Below are 19243 nucleotides of genomic sequence, written 5' to 3' on the forward strand. Positions count from 1 at the left end.
ATCTCTTAACTTCTTTTATAATTTTATAATTGAGTTCTGCTTTTGACATTTTGTATAAGTTAAGTATTCAGAATTCACTTATTTAAAATAAAAAAAATAAATAAAAAAGCTGCCAGAGGCAGTAATTGAAAGTGATGAAAACAAATGGAGACAATAATGGCAAGTGTCTCATGTTCAACAAGGCCCTCTGGCTTGTGTCTGCATAATTTAATAAACCATTGACCTTCTCACAGCTGATGTGCTGGGCTTTCAGTTTTGTTTTTTGTTTTTTTTATTAAATCTATGACTCATCAGCATTATTTGCTGTTTGTTGACTTGATTGAGCTGATCTGCATAAAAACTGAATTTGCTGTGAGAAGCATTCATGCTTCACAAGTGGGTTTGAGAACTGTGACGAAGCAGAGGGCTGGCACATGACAGTTTACTGTAGTCAGAAAGGAATACTTTACTGTTGGAAACTGTCATGTAAAAAGGTAAAAAGGAAAATAATTATAATGGTTGACTCTTGTTAATTAATACATTATTGGTATGATATAGTTCTAAATTTGTCCTCGATGTATGTTTTTTTCTCTAAGGCAACTGTGCCACACCCCTTACAAAGCATGTAAACAACACCACATCTGTTCTAACACTAAACCGTTTTCCCTAAATCCTTTTAACCCATTCTAATTCCACTGAAGTAATTTCTTAAGTGGGTAGACATCACTTTGTAAACTTTTTAAAACTGCTATACTCAAGCCATTTTTTCATGTGTGTGAATGTTGCTGTATTATTTAAAACTCTGTGAGGTGTTTCTTCAACTGAATGTGAATCTGATTGCACCTCTTCCTTCATTCCTCTAACACCTTTTTTTCTCGCTGTGACAGATGCCATGCTGCTGGTGGCAGAAAGGCTGGAAGGGCCTTTCAACATTGAGTCTGTCATGGAACCAATTGATGTGAAGATTTCTGAGGCCATCATGAATATGCAAGATAACAGTGCCCAGGTCTCCTACAGGGTAAGACACCTTGTTATATTTCCCAAAGAACAAAAGTAACACTATAGACAAAATGATGTAGACAAACTGACAAAAGAGCTTGCTGGAAGTTAAATTTTGGCTGCGTCTAAGGTGTGTAACGCAACACATTCTAATTATGTCCAACTTTAGGTCTTACATTTGAATTATATGTTTCAACTTGGTCAGATAATCTTAGTTGAACTAACAGTAGTTAATGTGTTGCCTGTATTTTACTGCATTTTTTCTTTGCCCACAAAATTGTAGTCAGAAGGGAAAAAAAATGTAGGTGGTTGTGAGGAATATTTTTCTGCCTACACTGATTTGGATGCCAGTTCCCATCCAAAACTAAATGCTCTGCTGGCTTTCCCATGCAACAGATGCATTTTTGTTTATAGGTTAACTATATGTTGTGTTTTCCCAAAAGCCTGTAAAAACTAAACTCTAGCATCTTAAATAGCATCGGCCACCGCGCTTAGCTGACTCACCTATCAATGTGGTTACCTCAACTTGACATAGAGCACCGTCACACTGGTGGTGTGGGGAGAATGTCTCACAAGACCTTAAAAAAACAGCATGTTTTCCCTATTTTCTGCATCCAAAGTAATTCAAACCACTGACAGCTGGGTGCCCATGTTTTTGTAATTGCAGGTTTTTCAAGGTTGTGGTCAGCCAAAACCCGCAGGAATCACGAGGTCCACTCGTGGTGTTTCGGATGTGTTCAACGCCCGCTTTAAGCCCTACAGCCCAGAGGAGCGGCCTACCACTGCAGCTGGCACAAGCTTAGACAGACTGGTAAGGACACAAAGCCAGTGCTGCTGTTTTCAGGCGAGACACTGCTTCAGTGTAAACATCATTTGTCTTTCTGTCTTGACACTGTTGATTAAAGCTGGTGATTTGCCATCGTAAGCCCCTGGAGCCGGAAATTAATTCTTTGTACTTGTCCTCCGTTCAGACCCCTTTATCGATTTGTGTTTGTTAACGAATCAACAGCTTTACCCCAAGAGGGCAGCGGAAGGGCTGATGCTCTGTGATCAGTGCCCTTCTCATGTCTGTGTACTTGGCAAACAGAAAAGGAAAGGATGAAAGGAGATGGATAGATTTTGTGAGGCTGACCATAACAATTCTTGTTCCAAAGCACACTTTTATTTTCTTTTTGTCAGATTATCTGTTTGTTTGCTTAATGAGATTTTGATATGTGGATTTTCATCTTGAACAACCTTGAAACCTAAAGTGCTGCACAACAGTCCAATTCAGCTTGGAGACAGCGCTCATCATGGATTTCCTTTGCAGTCATCCATTTACTACTCAAAGGGAATCATTATGGTGTGCATCTCAGTCATGTTGGTAAAATATTATTATGGCATTGATAAATATAAACATTAAGGTTTAAAATGTGGTAAATCAAATGTTTAAGCACACTGTGTTCAAAACGAGGAAGTACCCTTTTTCAGTCATTTTTTGGCCTTTAAAATCACACAAATTAATTAAGATATTTATTTGATTCGATATTAATTATGCTTTTTACAGTCTTTTTTTTTATCCGCAATGCATATTTTATGTCTTTTTTTTCTTTTTTAACAGAAGTAGCCTTTTTTCCTTTATGTGTCTATCTTTTTTTTCCTTCCACCCACATGGAATTAATTAATGTCTTTTCCTGCCTTTATGCTGCAAACCAGAGGATTGTTTGGAGAACGATGCAGTACAATGTAAGAATCAACATGCTACACTTATTCTTTTATTGGGTTTGTTATTTAATGCTAATTCATGCTTTAATTTATTTAATACTGCAAGCAAATTGATGTTTCCATATTTGGGAATTGGAAGTCTTAAACCTCATTGCATTTCAAGCAAGCAGGGTGATTTGTTCACCCCACTGGTACGCAACATCCAGTCACAGTCACACTTTCATCTTAAATTTGATTCAGTCTCACATATACTATATTGAGGGATTTTCTTTGTGGTTTATTGGGAGTTTTAATACAAGAACTATTACAGTAGAATTGTGAACAAATCAGACATTGTTAGGCGGGTGGTGTCTTTTTTTATTAGGTCAAGACTGTTTGCTCAATTTCAGCACTCTTGTCATCCACAGTCGAGAAACATCCTATTCCAAGACACTCATTGCTGCTGCTAATAGAGTAAACTCTTGGAGAAACTCAGTCAATCATGAAATGACCTGCTCTGTCAAAGCAGAAAAAGCTGGTGTTGAACAGAATTTGGTAAAAAATGTGTATACTGGTCAAGAATAACTGGAGAGTTAGCCTGCATCTTGCAAATTGGAGCTCAGTGACAAGCTTTATTTGTACTTACTATAACTATACTAATACTAATACTAGAACTATATTAATTTAGGCAAGCAGCACATTCCAGTATTAACTTAGCATAGCCAAAGGAAGCTGCAAAGGCTTTGTTCCTGTTGTGACTTTAATATGTGTTGAAAATAACTGAAAATTCCCTGTTTGGCTTTTGGCTCAATCAGGTTCAAATCCACTATTTGAGATTTAAAATTTTATTTCTTACAAATCTGGAAATTTTCTTTCAGTGTTTGACTATTTATATATTCTGTTTGGACATATAGTCAAATACATAATTATTGTCACACAGGGAATTGAAATACCTTTATAGGCAACAATATTTCTGTTGTGGAGAACTTGTTATCCCATTTCCACAGCACCATAACACAGCAGGAGAATGTTCTCACTGCATTTTAGTTTAGCTGTTGTCATCATAGGTGGAAGAAAGAAAACGTTTGTATTTCTATAAAAACAGCTACAATGGTCTTGGCAGCAGTACGGCCCACTGCACAACAATGGTGCTACCTGCAAAACCGTGTTTCAAAGGGAGCTGTCTTGTTGGAATCTGTCAACAAACATGCAATAAAGTTGTAAACATATTCTTTTTATAGGTCTTTCCAACCACTCTCAGAAATAATTGCACAATCCAAAGCTTCATCATGGCTTGCTATTTTTAAGTAGAGGTTACAAGCAGGGAGACTGCTGTTGCCCACAGTGAAGCTTTTTTTAAAGACTTGATAATGCTCAAACAATAGAGAGAATACAGCATGAATCATGTATCTAATGGCAGGCTAACACCAACAATAAACATCTGGTGAGTTGTTACAGATGCAGAGTAGCTGCAACATTACCTATTTCTTTTCATATTTTAAGCAGTCTGATAAATATTAACTCTGTTTGCCCCAATGATACTCTTTAGTTTTTAAATGCATGTTTTACTTACATCTTTAATTCTTTTCATTTTTTAAAACAGCCATTCGTTTTCAAAATGATAACAGTAGGGGAATGGAAAAGCTCAAGCCTCATTTTTTCCAGCAGCATCTTCCAGGTCCTCCCAGGGGATCTCCAGCCCCTTCCAAGTCATTATGAATACGTATCCCCTTTGAGGTAACCTGGGCCAACCCAGTGTTTTCCACCCAACTGGCTGTACCAGGTAAACCTCTAAAATAAGATGCACAGGAGGCATCCTTATCATATATTCAAACAGCCTCAATTAGCTCCCCTCACTGTGGTGATGTTGAGGATCTACACTGAGCTCTTCTGAGATTTAAAACTTCTTACCTAATCTTGGAGTGCAAACTCAGCCACCCTGCTGTGAAAACTCATTTCAGGTGCTTGTATTTGCATTCTTGTTCGTTTGTTCCTGATCCAAGGTCAAGCTGGCAGACGCACCGAATGGTAAAACAAGAGCTTTACCTTATGGCTCAGCTCACAAGCTGCACTGCATTGAGGATAATTATCATCCTCCCCTGCCTTGCCTCTTAAAGCTATGAGTCATCATTTCATTCAGTATTTGGATACATCTGTCTACATCTGAGGTTGCAAAAATAATATGTATATGCTATTATTATAATTATATCATTCGGGGAAAAAATACAAGATAATTTCAAAAATGTTTGTTTGTTTTCTTGCAGTAGCTGCAGGAAAAACGACTGTTCATCCCAAACTTTTTTGCCCCAAAAAAACAAACCTTGTATGGCCTTAAAACAGCTTATATGACTAAACCTTTTTGTTATTTAGTAAACAGGGATCTATGAATATGCTAATCTCAACTTGTCCACGTCAAAGCTCGCCTGCAGGTGATCTGAACTGTTTAAGTGGCCTTTCTTTTGCTTAGGAAGTTTACAGATTGAGTGGATCAACCCAGAAAAATGCAAGTAGCAGAAAAAGATCAAACTGTGAAAATAATATGATAACATGTTCAAAGAATATTATCCAAAAAGTGCTGTCCTCATTAATTTCTCTTGACCTTTGATTACATCCAATTTCTCTCAATAAAATGGATTTGCTCCTGTTGTTAAATATATTTGGGTCAGATATGAAGGTTTACAAAATCTGATTATGTCTTACCGCTGCATTATAGAGAACAGAAAAAAACACACCAGGTCGCATATATTGTTTTGTCCACCTAGCTTGTGCCAATTTCTTTTCATAGCTTTCTATCTTGTCATTTCATCAATTCTTCATGGCATGCGCAGACAGATTGTAAAGGCCCTTCCAGGAAATAGTTGGTTTCTTCAGTTTTCTGTGAAGAACATACTGGCTGTGTGACATCGCTTTTCTGAGATTGTTGGTGCGGATCTGCAGATTCAAAGCTAAACTCAACAGACATAATGTTTGTGGCTGATTGTTCTAAACATGCACTATCAATCACACAAACAAAATCCAAGGGACAGATTAACAAGGTTAGAACACTTTAGTTTTATTATAGAGGGACTTTGCAAAGGTGCAAACCCCCTCAGTGCTGCATCATTTGATTAGTCATTATGAACTTGTCACTTGTTTTTATTTTTAGTCACAATTTTTAGCTCTCTCTTTTTTATATATATAACTTAGCTAAATGTATATATTCTAAGATTTAAATTGTTAGGGGCAACATTGGCACTGTTGGCTTCCTAACATTTGTTAGGAAGCCAGACACACCAGAAAAGTAACAGCAGTTTATCATGTTGTGCTTTTCACAATATTAATGTCAATACTGATATTGCCAACTGTTATTTATTTTGCATACCTTAACAGTGTATGTTAGCTATAGCTGCAAACTTCCAATCTTTCACTAACAGTTTCTCATGCCTTCATTAGTGCGACAGCGTTTATCTTTTCATGCTGCAGAGCTCTTGTGAGAGCGCATCTTTGTTTTCCCACACAAAGTCCTCGTTTACATTCTGGCACAAGATAATTACCCGTGACAGTGACACTGCTCAGCCTTGCGGAAGTTGACAATGGTTTAAAGTGTCCTTTGATAAGAACTTCTTGTCTGGATTTACTGTGAAGTTTGTGAGTCAAAGAATGAGCCAGGGATGGCAGGGAGTGCCTGTACTCATTTCTTCTTTTGCCTATAGAGGAGCCTGGAGGAGTAGGTCCACCTCCAGCTCAATGAGCCATGACTGTTTAATTGCCTGACATTCTGTCAGAGCACACACCCTCAAAGCTCTGAGAGAAATGGAGATTGTAAAGTCCAAAGAGGGGATAAAGCCACAACACACTGTCAGGCTGGAAGGCAAATTAAAGATAAGAAGTGGAGCCTTTAATTTGACATTTGTAACAAGTTTTGTGCGGTTTAATTTTGTGTAGTCTTATTGGTCCCTTGTGCCTCCCTTGGTTAATGCACAGCTTTATATTTCATGTGTGGCAGTGCAGTACGGGGCAACGATGAGAGCCCGTTGAGACAATATTTGTCTTCGCAAACTTTCATTCTCAAAATATTTATTAAAAAATAAAACTTTTGAATAATGCTTTATGTGTATACATTTTAATTTAATTTACTGGGATATCACAAGTAAGTCATTTATGCACATAATTCTTAATTATAAGGTAGAATGATATATCATATTTGTTTGAAGTTCTTTTCACAAAATAAAAAAGAACAATGAGGTCGTAATGTAATATTTTGTATTTGTGTTTGTAATATTTTTCTTTTTTATATTATTAATATATCTTTTACTCTTATTTTCTAATTATTTATTGTTATTTCAGTCTCATTTTTTTTTCTTATTTCTTCCATATAATTGAAAATAAATTGAGGCTTTAAGGGGTTTAAAGAGAAAAATGTGCAACAAACAAAATAAACTTTAATATTGAACAACTCATGTTAAACAAAGTCTTTTTGTCTTGTGCATTTAAAAAAAATCCTCCCAGTTTGAAGAATAGAGAGTACACTTCATGTTCTAAATATCAGTTAAACACTACGGCCCCTGTTTTCATCACAAAAAGTCTTAATGTTTGAAACAAGCAATTACTTTTTGTTTTTCTGTAGACACAAACATGATTGAAGGCTGATTATTACCGACTGACAGTACACATCAAATGGAAAAGCTATAATTGTAAACAAACTGGAGCGCTGCTTTCATCTTCCCAGATATAACAAACTCTTGACTTCCGTCTACATCGCTCTGTCTGTCTCACCCTCTTGCACTACTGGATAGAGCAAATACTTTGAATGTCAACAAGCAACAGTGGCTCTCTTGCACATAGTTAGACAAACACCCCAACATTATTCTAAACTTGCAGAGATAACTGTTCAAAGGAGGAATACAAATGCACTTAATAAAAATATTGTAGAAAATATCTTCTTGCTACTTTTTGCAAGCACTTCCAACTAGTAAGATGAATATAAATAGTTGCAAAAGAGCTGGGAACTAGAAACATTAACAGTATATGTCACAGTAACACTGCTTGTAGGTTGCTTTACTTTAAACCTATTTTGGAATTTATACATACTGTAAATCTTTAATTAGGTGAAATATTAATACCAAAATATCTCCTATAAGTGAGTAAAATTAATAAATAAATAATTACTAGACACAAGAAGTATATTATGTTGCTATGTGCATTAAAGTGAGTGCAGTTTCAAAGTCTACATGTAGCATTTGTGTAAGTTGTGTATTGATTGTCTGATGAACTAGTTTTGTTAGAAAATCCTGATCGCTACATCTTTGCGTAGTACTATTACAAACCTCAGTGTAAATTATCTGTAATATATTGAAATTAGCTTTGCTGGCAGCGACCTGAAACATTTTTTAACAGATAACACATGTACGGTTTATATTAATAACTGCTCTTTTTACACATGGATTGAAGGTCTCTCATAACCCTTCACTGTTCATTTTTATAAATTCACACAAACCAAAAAATACTGAACCAATATTATTGCTACAGCAAGGACCTGTATCCATAATATTAACAACACAAGCTTTTAATTTACCAATAAGTTTAAGTTTTTTTAGTTTAGTAGTCCAACTTTATACTACATAAGCTTTTTTATATAACATTGTAGGTCATGTTTTCTTATAAATCTTGATACCTCTAATAGATTTTTGTCATACTTAAATATATTTATCAGCAAAGAGAATCTTCTTTCTCTTGTCTTTAGACATTGAGCTGTGTTTCTATATCAAATGGTACACTACTATTTACTTGAGGAATATATCAAGGAAAACCATTTTTTTCATGTATACACACTAGGATTGCACTTACACAACAGTCCCACCAATAAATTTAAAGCTTGGTCCGGTATTCCTGTAGATTTAGATCATACTGGCTACAGTTTGGTCAAAATCCTGCAGTTTATTCTCGTAAACTGCTTTGCATTCAACATAAGGTCATACTGAACTCAATGATTATTTAAATATACTACAACGAAACAGGTCTGGAGTATTAGTCTATCACAGAGCTAATACACAAAATAACAACCATACAAAATTTTCAAGAAATACCTGTAAAACAACTTTCTACTTTAGTGGTGTTAAACTTTTTTATTTTTTTCCACCCCAATGTAATACAGCTTACAAAATGTTAATTTTTAATTAAAACAGTTAATAACACAGGCAGCTACTCTTATGTTTTAATTGTAAATTTACATGAAAGATTTGTAATAATAGTAATAGCTCTTTATATTAAAGTTTTGTGATCTTACTTGAATTTAAGGTGAGTTGTCCTTCCACTTGAAAAACTGCCTGTAGTGACAAACACTAGACACATACTGTTCTTCACAATGTAGGTCAAATATCCAAGTAGAATAACAATAAATGTGCCATATTTTCTCGTTGAGTGAGACGTTATAGAAGATAATACAAATCCATTCCTCTCAGTGCTCTATCAGATCATTCCTTATATTGTCCAAGTTCATTTCAGTAAGTGAAAGACCATAAAGTCAGAAAGAAGAAATCAGTTTGTAAGAAAAGGTGGCAGCTTGCCGATCAATGTTTAGTTTAAAAGCCCAGTAGCAACGAAGTTTTGACACATTTAGGAGTTTCAGTTTTCTCTGGGTTAGTGATCTTTTTCTATCTCCAGGCTGTCCACTTTCCTGCAATAAATGCATGCAAGTCAATAAATAGCTGTTAAGTGTGACTGTGTGATTGTCTGTTTGCTGACTTTGTAAAAGACCAGTAATTTGTCAAAGGTCTTTCTTTGCTCTTTAGCCGATATGCATGCTTCATTCTTCCATAACTCTGATTAGAATTGCATGAAAGAGTGCAGTGACCTAAAGGTGCTAAAAGGAAAGTATTAGCTCCTGTCATTGTTAACAACATCCTATCACATTCAATATTAAGTTGTTTCTCTGCTACAAAGTGGAAACTGTGATTTTTTTGCTGCTACACTCTGCTAACTTTTATGTCAAGAACACTAATGCATTCAAATAGTAACTGGATAACTTGTAATCATGGGATATTCAGTAAACCTGAATGTTGAAGTATCAGTTTCATCTTATTCTTTCCCATGTTTAAGGAAAATTAAGTCCAATTTAATAAGTAATTTGTCAGTTGTCAGGGACAAAAAAAAAAGAAACTCCCCTCCAAAAAAGAAAAGAAAAAGAAAAACCACAACCATTTCTTTCTAAAGTCCAGACCCTGGCATTAAATTTCTGCTGTCAAGGAACATGTCAAGCCACTGAAACATTCTTGTTTTGGATACAGTAATGAAAATAAAGTGGGCCTATCCACATCTCCATTCTGTGACTTGTATCTACAAGCTTTTGTCCAGCAAGGCATGCAATTATGGAGATTCCACAGATTCTAACATAACTTGTACTTTATTCTAAGACCACAAACATAAATGGATAACAGTGTGTATATATGGTACAATACTTTAGGGGACTGTCTAACCATGAATTTAACAAATGTTTGGGTGACAACTGGCACTCTTGTATGAACATTTAATGTTTAAACAATAGCCTGAGAAATTTCAAATACATATTCATCCATTGTTTATACCCATAAAAAATGTACTTATTTCAGTGCAGGGTTGCAGGGAGCCCTAGAGCCTATCCCAGTTGCTGCTTGGTGAGCGGCAGGGTACACCCTGGACAGGGTGCCAGGTCAAATAAGCACAACACAACAACTGTGTAAATGTGTTATTTGACTGAAATTCGAACCTTTAGTCAACTTATTAGCCAAGAAATCTTGCAATCATAAATTGAAAAGGTTAACTAGTAACTGTTTAGGTACCACAAACCCTCTTTAATTGTATTGATCAGTTCCCTTTTCAAATTATCTACTTGTGCAGTACCATGTCAAGGTTTAAGATAAAACTTGAAACCATCAGGAAACAAAACTTTATATTAATGCTGATGAAATTTTTGCACCGTACAGCACCACATACAAAGTATTTCAGGACTTCTTGTTCATGTGTCCGGTGAGTTTTGTGTGTTTAATTAAGTAAAAGGATATTTTCTTTAAAATTTTGTCATAATAGTACCTTGAAAGTTTTCCAAACAGTAATTTAATCAGTTAATCTGTAATGCATAACCATAAGTAGTTTGCAAAGTATACAACAGCAATTAAATAGTGGCTAAACGTACAAAAAACACCAGTGGTTGACTCTTAAAATAATATTTGAATTAGCGGTTTGGAAATGTAGTCAAACTCATTAGCTTAGCCTTACATTTCTTTGTGCAGCTCCAACCTTTAACCCTCACTAACCTTCAATGATGGTCTTTGTGGCATCTTAAACTTGTAGAAAAAACAACTAAATTGTGTCTTTGGGCATGAATCAATAGGTTAAGTTTACTCAGCTTGTCCCCTGTAGCTGGGACACTGGATTGGAAGTCCATATGAAGTATATGAACATGTGTTTAGAGCTAAGACGAACAAAACATGAAAACACAAACCATAGCGGACATGATGTCACAGCAACACTTTTTTTGTTTTTTTTTAGTAAAACAGCTGTGTTTACTGTTGGTAAGCTAAAAGAAACTTTTATTTCCAAATATGCCACCACGTACTTTCCAATATGACTACAGCGACTAGTTTTTTTAAGCAACTAAAACACAGTGGTTCAAGTGCACTGTTGAGTGATATGGTCTTGTATACAAAAATTAACATTACTACTTCAAAACATCCCACATGCAGAAGCATTATTTACTTATATGGGCTGACCACAGGTCTTTAAAATGACATTTTTAAGCTTGGTGTTAGGTCTGCTTGTTGTCAAACAGGAAACCGAGGACCTAGGGTGGAGCTGCTGTGGTGTAAAATTGAATGCTGGGAGTTGATATCCTCAGATTTCTAGGGAATTTTCAATCTTGGTTTTTCTTCTGAGGAAATGTACCTGCTGAAACCTAAGACTTTTAGCATTTAGTGAACATGCAGTACAATAGGACTGGAATTGTCTCTTTAAAGAAAAGCCACCGATTTGTGGATCTCTGGTATTGACAAACTGAATCAAATTCTTTTTAGCAATGACGACAGTAACATGTTTTTTTTTAACTTTTTGTCAAGAAATATCAGATATGATGTTTCTGTTTGGTCTTTCTTCGTATCAGTAGAATTTGTATTGATTTACATTATCCACACATGAATCTAATAAGCACCAGCTTGTTGTTACAAGCATCATTAGCTTAGTCAGTAATTTATTTCTTAAAAAAAGAAGCAGTCTGTCAGCTGTAAGTCATCAGATTGATTCAGCCACAGGCAGTATAGATTTACATGGAGAAGGTAGAGCGATGACATACAGCTGATACTGATTAATTCATGCAGTACTGCTGTGAATGTGTGTGATTGTGTTAAAGTGCAGCCGTGCATGTCTTGAAAAGAAAGTGTTCAATCATACTGACTCTATATAAAGGTTTAAGAAAAGGCCAGTTTGTGTGGGTGTGTAACCATGTAGATGATTCTCTTCTCTTGCACACTACAAGGCATTTTGTTGTACAGTTAAGATTGCACACTTTGTGTGACACATCCACCAACATACCTTAGCTCTGTGATAAACACCCATAGATGTGTTTCTGGAAAAGAAAATAAATAAATAAAACAGCAGGTAAAGTTGTAGCTGTGAGTGCAGCTCTCTGATTGCATAAGTGAAAAGTCAAAGCTGTTGAGGAGGAGAGAAGAGCTGTTTATGTAAATGAATTGAGAATAGACCCCTTCTCCATCACGCAGCCATTACTTCTTATAATTAAACAATGTGTGTGACTAACATACAAAGTGATGTATCCCATGACGACATCTCAGTCAGGTTGTCATAGAAATAGGGTTTCGATCATACAGTATACCAAAAATTCATGAACTGAGGTGTGTAATAATGAAAATACAGCACACATGATGTATTAAGTAAAAAAAAAGCAGCATCTGCAAAATAACTGCTGCTGGAATCGATGAACCAAAGCTACTAATCAAAGAGACATTTAGAATAGAACTACAGGGTTCTATTGAACATGATATATTAAGATAATTAATATAATTTCGTCTGATTCATCATGATTTATTCTTTGAGATAATTCATTTTTAGTATTTTTATTGCATGTATGACTTCACTAAGAAATATGAGGTAACACTCTCCAAACATCCCTTTTTTTTATTTTAAATTGTTCACCATTGTCAATGTCAGTGAGTTCTTGATAGATTTTAAAGTGTAAGTGTTAAAGATGTATATTGAAGAAAGCTCTGAGAAGTGCACCAGCAGAAAGATTTACAAAACTGAGAATAAGACATGATTACAAGTCAAAAACATCTATCGTTCAATACGAGTTTGTAACCCGGGTGAAAACATCACTTCTTCCCTCTCGTGCACTTTCCATGTAAATTCCTCTCGCGGTATTTACTTTACTCGCGAGTGCAGCGTCACACGCTCCCGTGACTTTGTGAGCCAATTGGGCAGCCATATAAGCCGGCAGGTAAATGCGTCGGCTGCTACGCAGGGAAGCACGGGGGAGAGTTGCTGCAGGTAGGCTTCAAAGTTATTTTTCCGCTTCATTTGCACTTAGATCGCTTTAATACTAAACGTAACAACTGTTGATTATAGGCGCCTACTACCGCGAGCCTCGGATCATCGAGATAAGGCGTCGTAGTTAAGTACGGAAAGGAATTGGTGAGTAAATCATTGTGCTAATTTTAGCCTAGCCTGCCCCATCGAATTGAATGGGCTGGTTAGCATTGCATTTTATGCCAGTTTCTCAAATGGTTTTAACTAAATGTCATTTGGAACCACCATTGGTCAACGGTTAATGTCTTATGTAATTGATTAATGCTGTGTGGTTTAATCCTGTGGTGGGTTAGAGCCCAGGTTCACTTTAGTTGTTGTCAATGCTTTTGATTGAAATCTATGTATTTTACCTTGGTGTGTTAGCATGGGGTATTTCAATATTTATTGTCTGGATGAATATAGTGCAATATTACGGATAATTGGAATATTAATGTATACATGGGTATATTTTATATTAATATATTATGTATTGATATGGATATTGATTGAGATTATTATACTATTGAATCCTAGATCATGTATTTAATGCAACTAGTATTAATTATTCAGGGTTCAATTTTGTGTGCACACTGATTCGTGAACAATGGTCCTGTGTTTCATACAGGCCAGGTGTTAATTTTGATGGCGAGCTACGGAGAGGCCTAAAGCCTAAGCAGAACAATATCATTCAACTCAACTCATCGGATTCGGGTTATCCAATCTGGATCCGGAGGAGATCACCTGCTCTGTCCGGGCCGGTAGGAGGCTCCTTGCAGCCGACCAAAACTCTTTGCCCAGTTTTCCCCTGCGGCTTCCATATAGCCATTCACACCCGTCACCTTGCTTCTAACACATTCACCAACTCAAACCCCCGGATTCAACTGATCGTGCCATACTGGACTTGGGGTCGTTTGGGGAATTGGAAAGTGATATGGGATTTGTGAATCACAGAATTTGAACTTTATTGCATGTTGGAACCAGATATTTTCATGTACATATTTATTACTGAATGGTCATTCAGGTTTACATTCACTACTTTTCTATTTTTTTATAAATGTTGGTGTTTTGTCTGTCTTGCTAATATATGGTACCATCAAAACCTAACATTCAGTCTCTGTGCCTCTGTTGGTTCTCCTCCCTCCAGTGAGTTGATCTAGCCTTCTGATACTAGCCACTGATACCCATCTTAGCTTATACTAACATACTTGCTACATAAACGTGGCGAGCTAGCCAGGAGGGGGGCAGATACACAGAACTGAATAAAAAGTATTACATATATTGTGAATATGGACATTTTTGAGAAACGAGGCATTAAAATTCCAAACGCTGTTTTGGTGCAAGATGCGACCCAGACGGAAACTGATGAAGAAGTACTAGATTTTTTGAAGCAGTATGGTTCTATTGCAAAATTTGAATTTATTAATGAACCCGATTCTGTTTATCATCGATCATTAATTGTTGAGTACAAGACAGGAGAAGCGCTGAGTTTGTTGCGTGAACTTTTGCCATATGAGTTTGTCTGTGAGAACACAAAAGTAACTTATGATATTTCAGAGTTGTCTTCATTCTGTGCAAATGAAGTAGGTAAATTGAAAACTCAAACCTACTTAGCGGACTTACAGAAATTGGCTAAATTGACTGGACAGGACTACAAACTAGTCCTAAATGGGGTGATGTCTCTGCTTGGTCAGTCGGTCGCTGAACTCCACCCTAAGGCTGCCCAAGTCAAGACGCCTCCAGAGGACAGCGAGAGTGAGACACCTGTTGCTGCAGTGCTGCTACCATCTGCTGCCACCAGTGGGTTTCTTACGGGTTCTGCTGCCAAAACCCAGGACTCAAGTGGACCCTTACCAGAGGAAAAGCCGGATCGCTTCCCTCGATACACCTCTAGACCCTCTCTGCCAGCCATGTCTCCTCCAGATTTCAACCCGCCGGAAGTTCAACGCTATGTGGTTGAACACATAGTGAAGAATGAAGACAGCAGCCTGATGCATCACTCTGTGCAACGTCTCCGAGCTTTCTCTGGGCGATCACCCAGACCCCAGAATGAGTCTGACTACGACACTTGGTGTTCCGGGGTGGAGCTTTTACTAAAAGATCCAGCAGTTTCAGACCTACAACGATCACGTAAGATCTTCGAGAGCCTGTTGTCTCCTGCTGCTGATATGGTAAAGCACCTGAAACCTGACACTCCACCAATGGTCTATCTGCAGATCCTTGACTCCGCGTACGGCACGGTCCAGGATGGCGATGAGTTATACGCCAAATTCATGGACACGTTTCAAGACGCTGGAGAGAAGCCGTCCATGTACCTTCAACGTCTACAGGTGGCCCTGAATCTGGCAGTTAAACGGGGGGGAGTCTCAGCCAAAGATATTAACCGACATCTACTGACTCAATTCTGTCGTGGCTGCTGGGATAACACACTCATCTCAGAACTACAACTTAAACAAAAGAAGCCCAACCCACCATCCTTCGCTGAATTGCTGCTACTGTTGCGGACAGAGGAAGATCGGGAAGCTGCCAAGGCCCTCCGTATGAAACAACATCTCGGCGCATCTAGATCCAGAGCAGCCACTCATGCACAGTATGCATATGCAGATACGGAGGAGAAAGGGGCGTGTGCTGCTCTGACCACCATCACACAGCAACTCGCCCAGCAGTTGGCGGATATCCAAAAACAGCTGGCAGCCTTGACTGCTTCTCAAACCAGCTCCAAGCAGTCTGCCTATCCCAAGCCCACACACGTCAATAAGCTGGATGGAGGTCAGAGGGCTGGGAGGTTTAGACCATCGCAGCGAAACACATCTTCTATACCCAAACCTGGCTACTGTTATCGGTGTGGGGAGGATGGCCATATCAAGACACAGTGCGATAATGCCCCAAACTCTGCTCTGGTCGCAGCCAAGAAAAAGCAGTTCACAGAAAAGCAGCTCAAGTGGCAGAGGTCAGACCCCGCTTCCAGACAGTCTTTAAACTAGACCCAGTTCCAGTTGCGGGGCGAACCGGAACTAATGTGGACCCACAATGTCCCAACAAGAAAGAACCTGTCATCTGTCATGAACTGAAACCGTCGTCTGCTGTCCAAACCCGACTGCCAAAAGGGTTAGTTGGATCCAGGTGTACAGCAAACGTCAAAATCGCTGGTCAAGATTGTAATTGTCTCCTCGACACCGGATCTCAAGTTACAACCATCCCTGTCTCTTTCTACAACATGCGTTTTTCCGATCAACCTGTAAAGCCATTGTGTAATATTCTGGAAGTTGAAGGAGCAGCCGGACAAGCAGTTCCCTACTTGGGATACATCGAAATGACAGTCACCTTCCCTTGTGAGTTTTTGGGAGATGATTTTGATGTCACTACCTTAGCGCTTGTTGTTCCTGATGTCCATCCGGGCCATTCGCCAGTCTTAATTGGGATGAACACCCTAGAACCTCTCTACAGCCAGTATAAAGTGAGTGAGTCCTCCAGCTTCCAGCCAACAGCAAATGGCTACCGAGCTGTTCTCAAATTACTGCAGCTACGATACAAACAGCATCAGGTGGGCAGCGAGGGAGTGGTGCGATTGTCCAGCAAGATTCCTGTTCCCATTCCTGCAGGGCACACCACTGTCGTCGAGGGGTCAGTCCACACCACCACGCCAGCCTCGAATCAGTGGGCCCTTGTGGAACATCCTACCACCCCGTTGCCTGGCGGTCTTTGTGTGAGAAACTGTCTAATTAAGCTCTCATGTCAGTCATCACACAAGATTGCTGTCATCCTCACCAATCAATCAGATCAAGAAGTATCTCTCCCACCTCTTTGTACCATCGCAGAGCTGGCTGTGTCACCCCAGATTTTGTCACACCATGTGTCCACCAACCGTTCGCCATCTAAAAGTCCTCCAGAAGCTCTGAAGCTGGATTTTGCGGAGTCACCAATTCCTCCAGAGTGGAAGGAGCGGATTCAAAACAAGCTAAGCGAGATTCCCGACATCTTTTCTCATCACGACTTGGATTTCGGATGCACAGACAAGGTGAAACATCATATAAAATTGCATGACGAAACCCCATTCAAGCATCGTGCCAGACCCATACATCCTCAAGACATCGAGGCAGTCCGCCAGCATCTACGTGACCTGTTGGAGGCCGGTGTCATTAGAGAGTCTGAGTCGCCATTTTCATCACCTATCGTCGTGGTCCGCAAGAAGAACGGTGACATCCGGTTGTGCATAGATTACAGAAAACTGAACCTGCAGACGGTTAAAGACGCTTATGCTCTGCCTAACTTAGAAGAGTCTTTTTCTGCATTGACCGGCTCCCGATGGTTCAGTGTTCTTGATCTTAAATCAGGATATTATCAGATCGAAATGAATGAGACTGATAAAGCAAAGACTGCATTCGTAACACCCATTGGATTTTGGGAGTTTAACCGGATGCCACAGGGCGTGACAAACGCACCAAGTACGTTCCAGAGATTAATGGAAAAATGTATGGGGGATCTCCATCTGAAAGAAGTCTTGGTTTTCCTCGATGACCTGATCGTGTTTTCAAGCACTTTGGAAGAACACGAACAACGGCTGTTACGAGTCCTGAATCGTCTTAAAGAATATGGACTAAAACTTTCTCCAGAGAAATGCAAATTCTTCCAGACGTCAGTACATTATCTGGGCCATGTAGTCTCGGAGAAAGGAGTGGAGACCGATCCGGATAAGATCAGCGCGCTAAAATCCTGGCCAGTTCCAAGAACCCTCAAGGAGCTCAGATCCTTCCTCGGATTCGCCGGATATTATCGCAGGTTCATTAAGGGATATTCTGCCATCGCCAAACCACTTAATGACCTGACACGTGGTTATGCTCCCACTTCTAAAGGTTCTCGGAGGGGGCCCACCACTGCGCAGACACAGGATGCCAAGCAGCCCTTTGGAGAGCGATGGTCACCTTCCTGTCAACTCGCTTTTGAAACCTTGATTGAGAAACTGACCACTGCTCCAGTCCTTGGGTTTGCTAACCCGAAGCAGCCATATATTTTACACACTGATGCCAGTACCACCGGCCTTGGGGCTGCCCTATATCAAGAGCAAGAAGGCAGGCTGAGGGTAATTGCTTACGCTAGTCGTGGCCTGTCAACTAGCGAATCGAGGTACCCGGCACACAAATTAGAATTCCTTGCACTGAAGTGGAGTGTGACCGAAAAGTTTCATGACTACCTCTACGGGGCAAACTTTGTTGTGGTGACTGATAACAACCCGCTAACTTATATCTTAACATCTGCAAAGTTGGATGCGACCAGTCACCGTTGGCTCGCTGCCCTTTCCACTTACACTTTCAAGTTGCAATACAGAGCCGGAAACCAAAACCTTGATGCAGACGCTCTATCCCGCCGCCCTCATTACCATTCTGCCGAAGACACCTTACAAAAGGACTGGGACCTCATCCACAACTTCACCCAAGACCACACCTGTGAACCGGGTGAAGTGGAGGAGATTGATCAAGAGGTTGTCTCTGCTATCTGTCACCGCTGCCTCATAAGAACCAGCCTGTCAAACAGTCCAGCAGAGAGTTCCATCACTTTGGTTGAGTCCCTGAGCATGTCCGTCAAAGCTGTTCCTGATGCCTTTGCAAGTGAAAGTCACCATGGGTTGCCAGTCGTTCCTTCCCTGTCACACCATGACCTCCGGGATAAGCAACGAGCTGATCCAGTTATCCGAGAGGTCATTCACCAGCTAGAGTCTGGAGAGAAAGTCCCTCCAACAGTACGACATGAGCTCCCCGACCTTGTCCTTTTATTGAGGGAGTTGAACCGCCTTGAGCTGCAAGAGGAAGTCTTGTATCGAAGGAGGCAGGACAACGACAAAGTCTCTTATCAGCTGGTGTTGCCCGAAGAATTAAGGCCCATCGTTTTGGCAAGTCTTCACGATGATATGGGCCATATGGGCATCGAAAGGACCCTAGACCTAGTGCGCTCCCGATTCTTCTGGCCCCACATGGCACCCGACGTTGAGACCAAAGTCAGAACCTGTAATCGTTGTGTGAGACGTAAAGCACTACCAGAACGATCTGCACCGTTAGTC

The 19243-nt window shown here is 39.2% G+C and overlaps 1 protein-coding gene and 1 long non-coding RNA gene across 4 annotated transcripts in view; both read left to right on the forward strand.

The window, feature by feature from the left end:
• gpc6b (glypican 6b) overlaps positions 1–19243 on the forward strand; it is an 89969-nt gene that overhangs the window by 54579 nt on the left and 16147 nt on the right. For 2 of the 3 annotated variants that reach the window (XM_042001572.1, XM_042001574.1), the window contains 3 exons: positions 867–997; positions 1646–1789; positions 2674–2703. In XM_042001572.1, coding sequence (XP_041857506.1) covers positions 867–997; positions 1646–1789; positions 2674–2703 — 305 coding nt within the window. The remainder of the gene's footprint in view (positions 1–866; positions 998–1645; positions 1790–2673; positions 2704–19243) is intronic. The other variant, XM_042001573.1, reaches the window with a different exon arrangement.
• On the forward strand, positions 12984–14295 carry LOC121650199. The gene is made up of 2 exons (XR_006012224.1): positions 12984–13317; positions 13817–14295. It is a non-coding gene; the product is annotated as an uncharacterized LOC121650199 (long non-coding RNA).

The sequence above is a fragment of the Melanotaenia boesemani genome, chromosome 12, assembly GCF_017639745.1.
Source record: "Melanotaenia boesemani isolate fMelBoe1 chromosome 12, fMelBoe1.pri, whole genome shotgun sequence".
NCBI classification, from domain to species: domain Eukaryota; kingdom Metazoa; phylum Chordata; class Actinopteri; order Atheriniformes; family Melanotaeniidae; genus Melanotaenia; species Melanotaenia boesemani.